The 13,563-nt window shown below is 36.9% G+C and overlaps 1 protein-coding gene and 1 pseudogene across 1 annotated transcript; both read left to right on the top strand.

The window, feature by feature from the left end:
• The first annotated feature begins 6,426 nt into the window (after nucleotides 1–6,426).
• On the top strand, nucleotides 6,427–6,544 carry LOC140053088 (5S ribosomal RNA; annotated as a pseudogene).
• Nucleotides 6,545–8,039: 1,495 nt separating this feature from the next.
• Nucleotides 8,040–10,826, top strand: LOC140051677 (uncharacterized). The gene is made up of 2 exons (XM_072096967.1): nucleotides 8,040–8,274; nucleotides 8,944–10,826. Exon 2 carries the CDS (start codon nucleotides 8,946–8,948, stop codon nucleotides 10,482–10,484), a length of 1,539 nt encoding a protein of 512 aa, XP_071953068.1. The 5' UTR covers nucleotides 8,040–8,274; nucleotides 8,944–8,945; the 3' UTR covers nucleotides 10,485–10,826.
• Nucleotides 10,827–13,563: the final 2,737 nt, after the last annotated feature.

Here is a 13,563-nt window from a genome sequence, read left to right as displayed (position 1 = left end):
ACTATTTTAAATAATATTGAACTCAAATAAAATTTGAAAAGTTTTAAATACTTCAAATATTTTGTAAAATTAACTACTACCTGAATCGTCAAATATTTTTTAATTTTACATAATTAATTAAAATTAAATTGCTTCTAATTATTATTGCTGCAATAAAAAAAAATTGTAATTAAAATAATTAATCAGAAGTCAGAATGACATTTCAATTTTAAACCGCTTGGCAGTAGCAGCACACGATTACATAAGCTCCAAGCTGTGTGCCGGGCTGATTAGGACACCCATATACCCACTTACACTTACAGAGAGAACAAAATGGCTAAATATAAATCATAAATAATAACCATCTATTCGGTTAATTAACTCAATCGCTCTGTCAGCAAATACATCAATCATAGCTTGTCATAATATTTTAATATCTACATTGCTATATAACATGCCTAGGAATTAAGATTGAATATAGCAGCAATGCAAAGCAAAGATTATAGGAAATACTATAGACACATTTTAAATTAACTATAAGTATATTTAGGCTCTGCTAATGACTATTATGATGATAATAAACATTAAAACATTTTTAAACATATTAGACATAAGACTGACAACAAAATGGTACAAAGGCAACAATGATAAATTCAAACCTAAACCACACGGCAATGAAGATGCATGCAATAATCAACAGGTAAATACAAACAACAACATTCCTATTCTCAAATAAACTGTTTTGATCTACATTCTCAGAACAACAAACTTATCCTGGGTAGAGAGCCCTTCTTATGTCAACAACAGACTCATTCTCGATTGGCAAACTTACTTCAGGCGAACCTAGTCCGGGCAAACTTATTCCAGGGCAAACTTATTTCAGGGCAAACATATTTCAGGGCAAACTTTTTCTGGGCAAAATTATTCTGGGCAAATGGTTTGACAACCAATGATGTAATTTGAGTTAGTTATAAACATAATGGACAATTTGAAAACATTATCACCCAATGGACAAGTGTATTTGATCCCTCTGCAACTTAACTGTGTGACATAAGAAAGAATTGTCAAGACTTAAACACAGACTACACCACACTACAGTGGAACAGTACATGTGCACGCTCTCTATGCTATAACAATACAAAATGTCATGTACTAAAACTTTCACAGTTTATACACAACTTTTTTATACAAAACCATGCAGGTGTTGACATTCTGGAATGTGTAAACTTTGTAGTTTCCTTGGCTATGTAAAGCAGCATAGACATGAACAGTTGTATACATTTCTCCTAGTTGGCTAACTTGTTAGATGAATTATGAGCGAGACCTAGGTCATGCCTGCAGGTTGTTATTATTAGCATATCAGTTGACAGGCTGACATTCATTGCTTTTTAAAGTAAAAGTGAGAAAGATATTGTGAGATAAACATGAATGCAAACATGCAAAGTTTAGTAGGCCAGTGTTGTGTCGATGGCCGCCATATTGCACAAGATACATCCTACAAAGTTTAGTAGGCCAGTGTTGTGTCGATGGCCGCCATATTGCACAAAATACAACCAACAAAGTTTAGTAGGCCAGTGTTGTGTCGATGGCCGCCATATTGCACAAGATACAACCAACAAAGTTTAGTAGGCCAGTGTTGTGTCGATGGCCGCCATATTGCACAAGATACAACCAACAAAGTTTAGTAGGCCAGTGTTGTGTCGATGGCCGCCATATTGCACAAGATACAACCAACAAAGTTTAGTAGGCCAGTGTTGTGTCGATGGCAGCCATATTGCACAAGATACAACCAACAAAGTTTAGTAGGCCAGTGTTGTGTTGATGGCCGCCATATTGCACAAGATACAACCAACAAAGTTTAGTAGGCCAGTGTTGTGTCGATGGCCGCCATATTGCACAAGATACAACCAACAAAGTTTAGTAGGCCAGTGTTGTGTCGATGGCCGCCATATTGCACAATATACAACCAAAAAAGTTTAGTAGGCCAGTGTTGTGTCGATGGCCGCCATATTGCACAAGATACAACCAACAAAGTTTAGTAGGCTAGTGTTGTGTCGATGGCCGCCATATTGCACAAGATACAACCAACAAAGTTTAGTAGGCCAGTGTTGTGTCGATGGCAGCCATATTGCACAAGATACAACCAACAAAGTTTAGTAGGCCAGTGTTGTGTCGATGGCCGCCATATTGAAAAATATACAACAAACAAAGTTTAGTAGGCCGTGTTGTGTCGATGGCCGCCATATTGCACAAGATACAACCAACAAAGTTTAGTAGGCCAGTGTTGTGTCGATGGCCGCCATATTGCACAAGATAAAACCAACAAAGCTTAATAGGCCAGTGTTGTGTCGATGGCCGCCATATTGCACAAGATACAACAAACAAAGTTTAGTAGGCCAGTGTTGTGTCGATAGCCGCCATATTGCACAAGATACAACCAACAAAGTTTAGTAGGCCAGTGTTGTGTCGATAGCCACCATATTGCACAAGATACAACCAACAAAGTTTAGTAGGCCAGTGTTGTGTCGATGGCCGCCATATTGCACAAGATAAAACCAACAAAGTTTAGTAGGCCAGTGTTGTGACGATGGCCGCCATATTGCACAAGATACAACCAAAAAAGTTTAGTAGGCCCGTGTTGTGTCGATGGCCGCCATATTGCACAAGATACAACCAACAAAGTTTAGTAGGCCAGTGTTGTGTCGATGGCCGCCATATTGCACAAGATACAACAAACAAAGTTTAGTAGGCCAGTGTTGTGTCGATGGCCGCCATATTGCACAAGATACAACAAACAAAGTTTAGTAGGCCCGTGTTGTGACGATGGCTGCCATATTGCACAAGATACAACAAACAAAGTTTAGTAGGCCGTGTTGTGACGATGGCTGCCATATTGCACAAGATACAACCAACAAAGTTTAGTAGGCCAGTGTTGTGTCGATGGCCGCCATATTGCACAAGATACAACCAACAAAGTTTAGTAGGCCAGTGTTGTGTCGATGGCCGCCATATTGCACAAGATACAACAAACAAAGTTTAGTAGGCCCGTGTTGTGTCGATGGCCGCCATATTGCACAAGATACAACAAACAAAGTTTAGTAGGCCCGTGTTGTGTCGATGGCCGCCATATTGCACAAGATACAACCAACAAAGTTTAGTAGGCCCGTGTTGTGTCGATGGCCGCCATATTGCACAAGATACAACCAACAAAGTTTAGTAGGCCCGTGTTGTGTCGATGGCCGCCATATTGCACAAGATACAACCAACAAAGTTTAGTAGGCCAGTGTTGTGTCGATGGCAGCCATATTGCACAAAATACAACCAACAAAGTTTAGTAGGCCAGTGTTGTGTCGATGGCAGCCATATTGCACAAGATACAACCAACAAAGTTTAGTAGGCCAGTGTTGTGACGATGGCCGCCATATTGCACAAGATACAACCAACAAAGTTTAGTAGGCCAGTGTTGTGTCGATGGCAGCCATATTGCACAAGATACAACCAACAAAGTTTAGTAGGCCAGTGTTGTGTCGATGGCCGCCATATTGCACAAGATACAACAGACTAAGTTTAGTAGGCCAGTGTTGTGTCGATGGCCGCCATATTGCACAAGATACAACCAACAAAGTTTAGTAGGCCAGTGTTGTGTCGATGGCAGCCATATTGCACAAGATACAACCAACAAAGTTTAGTAGGCCAGTGTTGTGTCGATGACTGCCATATTGCACAAGATACAACAAACAAAGTTTAGTAGGCCAGTGTTGTGTCGATGGCCGCCATATTGCACAAGATACAACCAACAAAGTTTAGTAGGCCAGTGTTGTGACGATGGCCGCCATATTGCACAAGATACAACCAACAAAGTTTAGTAGGCCAGTGTTGTGTCGATGGCCGCCATATTGCACAAGATACAACAAACAAAGTTTAGTAGGCCAGTGTTGTGTCGATGGCTGCCATATTGCACAAGATACAACAAACAAAGTTTAGTAGGCCAGTGTTGTGACGATGGCTGCCATATTGCACAAGATACAACAAACAAAGTTTAGTAGGCCAGTGTTGTGTCGATGGCCGCCATATTGCACAAAATACAACCAACAAAGTTTAGTAGGCCAGTGTTGTGTCGATGGCCGCCATATTGCACAAGATACAACAAACAAAGTTTAGTAGGCCAGTGTTGTGTCGATGGCCGCCATATTGCACAAAATACAACCAACAAAGTTTAGTAGGCCAGTGTTGTGTCGATGGCCGCCATATTGCACAAGATACAACCAACAAAGTTTAGTAGGCCAGTGTTGTGTCGATGGCCGCCATATTGCACAAGATACAACAAACAAAGTTTAGTAGGCCAGTGTTGTGTCGATGGCCGCCATATTGCACAAGATACAACCAACAAAGTTTAGTAGGCCAGTGTTGTGTCGATGGCCGCCATATTGCACAAGATACAACAAACAAAGTTTAGTAGGCCAGTGTTGTGTCGATGGCCGCCATATTGCACAAAATACAACCAACAAAGTTTAGTAGGCCAGTGTTGTGTCGATGGCCGCCATATTGCACAAGATACAACCAACAAAGTTTAGTAGGCCAGTGTTGTGTCGATGGCCGCCATATTGCACAAGATACAACAAACAAAGTTTAGTAGGCCAGTGTTGTGTCGATGGCCGCCATATTGCACAAGATACAACCAACAAAGTTTAGTAGGCCAGTGTTGTGTCGATGGCAGCCATATTGCACAAGATACAACCAACAAAGTTTAGTAGGCCAGTGTTGTGTCGATGGCCGCCATATTGCACAAGATACAACAAACAAAGTTTAGTAGGCCAGTGTTGTGTCGATGGCCGCCATATTGCACAAGATACAACAAACAAAGTTTAGTAGGCCGTGTTGTGTCGATGGCCGCCATATTGCACAAGATACAACCAACAAAGTTTAGTAGGCCAGTGTTGTGTCGATGGCCGCCATATTGCACAAGATACAACAAACAAAGTTTAGTAGGCCAGTGTTGTGTCGATGGCCGCCATATTGCACAAAATACAACCAACAAAGTTTAGTAGGCCAGTGTTGTGACGATGGCTGCCATATTGCACAAGATACAACAGACTAAGTTTAGTAGGCCAGTGTTGTGTCGATGGCCGCCATATTGCACAAGATACAACCAACAAAGTTTAGTAGGCCAGTGTTGTGTCGATGGCCGCCATATTGCACAAGATACAACCAACAAAGTTTAGTAGGCCAGTGTTGTGTCGATGGCAGCCATATTGCACAAGATACAACCAACAAAGTTTAGTAGGCCAGTGTTGTGTCGATGGCCGCCATATTGCACAAGATACAACAAACAAAGTTTAGTAGGCCAGTGTTGTGTCGATGGCCGCCATATTGCACAAGATACAACCAACAAAGTTTAGTAGGCCAGTGTTGTGTCGATGGCCGCCATATTGCACAAGATACAACAAACAAAGTTTAGTAGGCCAGTGTTGTGTCGATGGCCGCCATATTGCACAAGATACAACCAACAAAGTTTAGTAGGCCAGTGTTGTGTCGATGGCAGCCATATTGCACAAGATACAACCAACAAAGTTTAGTAGGCCAGTGTTGTGTCGATGGCCGCCATATTGCACAAGATACAACAAACAAAATTTAGTAGGCCAGTGTTGTGTCGATGGCCGCCATATTGCACAAGATACAACCAACAAAGTTTAGTAGGCCAGTGTTGTGTCGATGGCCGCCATATTGCACAAGATACAACCAACAAAGTTTAGTAGGCCAGTGTTGTGACGATGGCTGCCATATTGCACAAGATACAACAAACAAAGTTTAGTAGGCCAGTGTTGTGTCGATGGCCGCCATATTGCACAAGATACAACCAACAAAGTTTAGTAGGCCAGTGTTGTGTCGATGGCCGCCATATTGCACAAGATACAACCAACAAAGTTTAGTAGGCCAGTGTTGTGACGATGGCTGCCATATTGCACAAGATACAACAGACTAAGTTTAGTAGGCCAGTGTTGTGTCGATGGCCGCCATATTGCACAAGATACAACAGACTAAGTTTAGTAGGCCAGTGTTGTGACGATGGCCGCCATATTGCACAAGATACAACAAACAAAGTTTAGTAGGCCAGTGTTGTGTCGATGGCCGCCATATTGCACAAGATACAACAAACAAAGTTTAGTAGGCCAGTGTTGTGTCGATGGCCGCCATATTGCACAAGATACAACCAACAAAGTTTAGTAGGCCAGTGTTGTGTCGATGGCCGCCATATTGCACAAGATACAACAAACAAAGTTTAGTAGGCCAGTGTTGTGTCGATGGCCGCCATATTGCACAAGATACAACCAACAAAGTTTAGTAGGCCAGTGTTGTGTCGATGGCCGCCATATTGCACAAGACACAACAAACAAAGTTTAGTAGGCCAGTGTTGTGTCGATGGCCGCCATATTGCACAAGACACAACAATACGGCTTTACCACGTTGAAACACCGGTTCTCGTCAGATCACCGAAGTTAAGCGACGTTGGGCCTGGTTAGAGCTTGGATGGGAGACCATCTGGGAATAACGGGTGCTGTATACGGAGCTGGGGTCCCGTTAGGCATTTGAAATCAGCACTGCTGACTCTTATGGCAGCCCCTGCATCTAGTATCTGCCTCAGACTGCACTGGACGAGAGAAGCCCTTGATCAATGTTAGGACCAATCAAGGTGCTTTAAACAGTCCTGGCTTTGTTTGTATCAAACCTGTTAGTGGCGGTAATTATCGCTGTTGGTTTCGATTAAAATAAATAAAAATAAAATAAAATAAAATAAAACTATAATTATATTATACGAAGTAAATACAAAGAAATTTAGCTGGCAGCATTTTCCAAAAAAAAAGATATGTACACAAACTGACTAAAAAACTACAAAAAGTGTAAAGGTATATGAGAAATAAGTTATTTGTTGAATAATTGTTTAAATTATTCTGACACTCATAGGGAAAGCTTTGTCTACAGTATCAAACTTTATGTGACAAAAATGTGTGATGTGTTCATATATGGACATGATGATGTCATATCACTACCATATTTGGGTATATCACTACCACATTTTGGCACATCACACTTGTTTTGTCAAATTAGTTTGATAGGGTAGACAGAGATTTAAAGATGTGTCAAAACAATATTGTTGATATATATTAAACAAGAATAATTGGATATTAAATGTTCTTAATTTATTTATGCTTAATTTGCACTTTTTATTTGAAACGCATTCTGAAAATTGATAATATATAAATTTATTTTAATTATGTAAAATTTAATAATATAAAACGAAAGGAGTGAAGTGTAACTTTCAAAAAGTGGGTCAAAACTTAATTGGTGACCTAGTGAAAATTTAATTTATGATGATTGTATGGCCTGGCTGGTGCATTAAGTTAAATTGACACTTTCGATAAGAAAAAAATGATGTGGGAGTGATGTACACATTGCGGCACTTAATATAATAATCTATATTTGGTTGCTGAATACATTATATGTTAGAATTATACTGTACTATTGCAAAGACAAAGTATAGAGTAACAGACAAACACTCATGCGTAACAAATAGATCTGTAGGTGGATGCCCTACTCTGACAAAATTATACTGATCAGTACATTGAGAACACTTTGAAAGCCCACACCGTACTCCCTTTGGCTGGCCCATTCAGGATACCCATTGGCCGGCCCACACCAGACACCCTTTGGCCGGCCCTTACCGGACACCTCTTGAAAGTTTATTATCTTTAAACGATAGGATAAAATTTGGGAATTATCAGATTCTAAGAACACTCTGAAATTTCCATTTCTCATGAAGCTTTATTTCCAGATAAAAAAATAAGTATTTTATTTTTAAAGTATTTATTTTTCTTTAAATCTTGTTATTTATTACTTTTCTTGATAATTTTCTTTGTTTAGAAGTAATTGTGATAAGATAATTATTAAAGACATTGATCAAATTGATAAAAATCTATGACAAAAGTTGTTCCTTCCTTCATAATGCCACCATCCTGAAAGCAAACCAATCAGACGTTGCGACACGTAATAGGGTAACGATTCACCAGTAGGCTGGAAGTTGACTTATTAACTATAAAATCTTTCCCTGTACGTACAAGCATAGAAACCCCTGCATTCTAACAGTAAAAAATCTGACATACGGAAATAATCGGGAATGTCAAGCACAACGCCGATGACCTAACGGAAGTTAAAACTGTGATATTCCAGAAGAAACTACCATCAAATTCATTATAATTTGGTAGTATACCTTTCTTGGTATACTTATACTTAAAAAAGGTAAATTATACTCTCTATTGAATGTTTATTAATATTTGTTTAGCAGTGATTTAAGATTTCTAGGCTAGACACAGACATTATGAGTTAGCACCGGTTGTTTCTGCAATGAGTAATAGCTGACTTGCATTGCAACTATCTTGTTGAATGTATTGCTACTATTTTAAAAGTATTTGAATTAAATAATGTGATGACTATTGGGCCATCAAAGTAGGATTTGTGTGAATAACATATTTAAATTAATCACTGTCTGCAATAGTTATAGATGAAATATAATAACATGTTTTTTCTATATTTATACGATTACACTGTATGCTTACAGAATGTAGTTTGTGTTTAATATTTCTCTAATCAACCATTCAAAATATGTATTGATTTATCTGTATTAGGTATACAGGTTTGTATATTAGGTTGTTGTCTTGTATTCTTTAAAGTTAATTACATAACGGTGTAAATAAACTCTTACTGGTACTGTTAGTGTTACTGATATACAGTACATTTATTTGATTTCAAATAATATTGTTGGAAGGAGATGAATTTTTTTTTTATTTTATAGTACATTTGTTTATAACTAAAAAGATAAAAATACACCTGAAATGCCATGGAAAATACTCAAGTAATTCAAATAATCAAGTTTGATATACTTTTCTTATATACATCTGTTTGTTACAGTCATGGTATCCGGGTTACTACTTGTTCTACTGGTGGCGTCAATATCAAGTTGTAATAGCCAAAAGTGCAGCCTTTCCAACACATGTTACAAGAGTAGAGAACGAGTCTGGGGAAAGTTTGAAAAAGAAGTATGCGTGTGTCCATTCGCATCTTGTATATCAACGACTAATCCGTGCCCTGGTATCGTAAACATTCAGTTTGACGGGATAGCCATAGGCACAGAAATTACACCCGGAATATTCGAAGAATGGGGCGAGTTGAATGCCTTGAGTATTCATCAAGGACCACCTGTAAACATCACGCAAGATTTATTCAAATCGCAACGGCCACATCTCAAAATACTTGAGTTGGATACGTTTTCGATTGAAAATATCGAAGTCGGTGCTTTTGGTGGATTTCGTAAACTTGAAATATTAGATATCAGACCATACAAAGTAAACATCATTCGCAGGAACACGTTTCGTGGATTGAGTATGTTGCAGGTTTTGAAACTGTATAGTGGGAATGTTAGTGTGATACACCCAGGAGCATTTAATGGTTTGGATAGATTGAAACGGCTCTGGGTTTCTAACAACAAGATTACACATATACGAAAAGGAGTGTTTGATAATCTAGTTGCGTTGGAAGAATTACGAATGTCTTTCAATCACATCCATCGCATCGATCCATTCGCATTTTCAAAGTTGCAAAATCTGAAAACTTTGGAATGTTGGGATACGAAGATGCAAACACTGACGCCTGAAATGTTAAATGGATTAGAATCAGTAAGAAATCTAAATTTTGGTAAAAACTTCATAAATATGATTGAAAATGGCACTTTTTCTGAAATGGAGAATTTAGAGCATCTCATACTTTCTAAAAATAACCTAACATCATTCTCGCTAATTGATCTGTATTTACCGCTTCCTAGTCTACTGACCCTTGACCTTAAGTCTAATCAAATTGACAACATCCTATTACCAACTAATTTTTCTGAACCATTGCTAACGAATCTTACAAAGTTCGTACTTAATGGTAACAAATTAGCGGCCGTGCCTAGATTTCTTCTTGATTACGCCCCTGATATAAACTCTGCATACGCCCCGGTACCAAACAGTTGCGACTGTTTTGAAGTGTCCAACGTGACAGACCCATACGACGAAATTAGCTTGATACCATCAATGTCCTGCCCTCATACATGTACTATACCAACTGTTGACTGTACGCCAACACATATTGACCTTAATGACATCCGTGAGATGCCACATATTATCATCACTTGTAACGTAACAGGGAATCCGACGCCAAGCGTCACATGGAAGCAACCCAATGGCCGAATCATACTGGGAGATTATAATCCGTGGGACAGGGAAACTAATTTATATTTAAGTGATATTAAAATGTCTGATCTTGGGACATACACATGTCATGTTGAGAGTAGGGCAGGTATTGCGCAATCTCTAACAACAATTAATTTATTAACTTCAAGTTCTAAACAAATTTTGCCAAATTGTATTCTTTTACTTATCACAATCTTTCAAATCACAATCAATTTTGTTTAATAGTAAATTTGAATTTGCTTTAAACTATGCTATTATAAATCAATAAAAAAATGTAAGTCTGCATCAAAAACAAACAGTACTCTACAGAGACACAAATTTAAAAAGGTTGTAAATATATAGTAGTAGTATGTCAGTAATAGGCCTTGGAAAGATTAGTTACTGGGGCAGGAAGACTAGTAATAGTTGGGCCAGGACAATTTTTGTGTCCTTAACTTAATTTAATTTATTTCATAGAAAGAAAAAGACTAAAGAACAAACCGAAGAGTAATATTTATTTTTTATTTAGTTAACTAATCAAATATATTGCAAATACAATGATTGTTAACTCTTAATCTTATATGAGTGTCTAATGAAAACAAAAATTACTATGTAAGTCATCAGTAAAAGAATAAATAAATAAATGCTAGTGCATAATATGATGTCTTATTTTAGTTCACTTTACAATTTCTATATCTTCGTTCCCCTATTTCAAAGTCCTAATCACTAAGGCACTGATGATTGCCTTTTATAATGCCTATCTTTTGCATTGTAAGTTAGACACATACATTCAAGTGACAAGTTCTAAAGCACTGTCTACACTATCAAAGTGTCACATTTTGTTGTCACATAAAGTTTGATAGTGTAAACAGAGCTTTATACTCTGCAAACAAACTAGTCAAATATGTTTTGAAAAATCCTATCACATCACTATTACGGGGAATTCCTGACAGTGTTGCCTTGATGTTTGGTGTTTTTAATAATAGTACTACCGCACACATTAGGTTGTTTTTATTAAAAACTACTGAAGTCCAGAAGCAATATAATCTGATTAGATCTCTTACAATTCTTCAAATATTAAAATCATAATCTTTTAATTGCAAACACACCAAATTTAATCGCCATATCTCTCAGCTGATTTAATTGTTTCTAATTTAATTATTATTTATGGGAAAATACAGTATCTTCCTTCAGGCCTGACATACATTTTAATATCTAGGTCACAAAACTTCTTTTTTTCAAACAAATATTTAAATAATTATTTTTAGATTATAAAATCAAGTAATCGTGCAAAATAATTTCAATTATGAAACCATCAATCAAAGAAAGAATTAAATTGATGAATAACAACAAATGCAAGGTTATTTATATCAAATAAAAATATACTTTCATAAAATAAACTTTAAAAATAATGGCGACTTTTTATAACAATTTTAGACATCTAATTGGCAAATATAAAATATGCACAGTAGCATGTTTGCCAAAAAAGGTTTTTTTTTTTTTTGCCTAGATGTTAGGATCTGAAAAATATTAAATTCATATATACTGTATTAATAATTAACCCTATACTATTTAATACTTGCTTATAAATGCTGTACTTTTTTGTGTATTATACATACACAAATAAAAACAAATACTTTTCAGTTTTCATAAAATACTATTTTTTTTTTTTGGTAGTATAGTATCTACAATTTTTCACAGTAATTTGATCACAGTAATTTGATCACAGTAATTTTATCAAAATAATTTTATCACAGTAATTTTATCACAGTAATTTGATTTTATCACAGTGATTTTATCACAGTAATTTTATCACAGTAATTTTATCACAGTAATTTTATCACAGTAATTTTATCACAGAGTAATTTTATCACAGCAATTTTATCACAGCAATTTTATCACAGCAATTTTATCACAGCAATTTTATCACAGCAATTTTATCACAGCAATTTTATCACAGTAATTTTATCACAGTAATTTTATCACAGTAATTTTATCACAGCAATTTTATCACAGCAATTTTATCACAGAAATTTTATCACAGCAATTTTATCACAGCAATTTTATCACAGTAATTTTATCACAGTAATTTTATCATAATAATATTGCTGTTCTTGCTTGGTATTACCACAGACCTTCCGTGGTTAAAAAAATGTCTGTGCTGGCATTAAAGCACATATTGAATAATCGAATGAACAAGTCATAACATGAAGGAGTACGCCATTAAATTATATTGGAAATTATTGTAAAGTAATGATAACATGTTTCTGTATTTACAATCATTAAAATAATTTAACTGATTGGTCAAGGCAAACAGTTGCCATTATGTGCGACCCAAACCTGGGGCCCAGTCTCCCGTGGGTCTTGTTCTCCTAAGGCCCCCTTCCCCATATCACATAACTGGTTTCCTGTTGTGAGAGACACTCTTTTTCATATATTCGCTAGCAGGTGCCAATGTGAGCACTTTTCCTTGGAGACCTGTAGTCAGAAACTCCCATCCTGTTTTTTCCGAGATTTTTAGCTCAGAGCATTATCCAGTTGGCGCAATAAAAGTGTTAAGTAAAATATTTCATTTCCGATTACGACGCGTATAAGTAGCAATGATAGCTTGTACACTTAGTCAAATCAAGTGTTTACAACCACTAATATACATACACTGTTTGCTGTGTCATTATTGGTGGTCAATTTTATATAATCACTTACTTTCTTTGAGGTTTGTTTCCTTTTAAGGCAACAAAGGAAATAATGAAAAAAGTGATACCCTGTTTTTAATAATATAATCTACAAAAGCTAAAATTGATGAAGACAAATATATTAGTTTTATTTAGGGCTGCAATATCAATGTGTTGCAATATAAATATATTGGCTGCAATATATATGGACTGCAATGCATATGGGCTGCAATGCATATGGGCTATAACGTCTGTGGGCTGCAATATCTATGGGCTACAATATATATGGGCTGCAATAGTTATGGGCTGCAATGCATATGGGCTATAATGTCTGTGGGCTGCAATGTCTGTGGGCTGCAATATCTATGGGCTACAATATCTATGGGCTACAATATCTATGGGCTACAATATCTATGGGCTACAATATCTATGGGCTACAATATCTATGGGCTACAATATCTATGGGCTACAATATCTATGGGCTACAATATCTATGGGCTACAATATCTATTGGCTACAATATCAATGGGCTACAATATCTATGGGCTACAATATCTATGGGCTACAATATCAATGGGCTACAATATCTATTGGCTACAATATCTATGGGTTGCAATATCTATGGGCTACAATATCTATGGGTTGCAATA

This window comes from Antedon mediterranea, chromosome 6, assembly GCF_964355755.1.
Source record: "Antedon mediterranea chromosome 6, ecAntMedi1.1, whole genome shotgun sequence".
Classification (NCBI taxonomy): Eukaryota; Metazoa; Echinodermata; class Crinoidea; order Comatulida; family Antedonidae; genus Antedon; species Antedon mediterranea.
The sequence above is the reverse complement of the archived record's forward strand: the minus strand, read 5'-3'. Positions and strand labels throughout refer to the sequence as shown.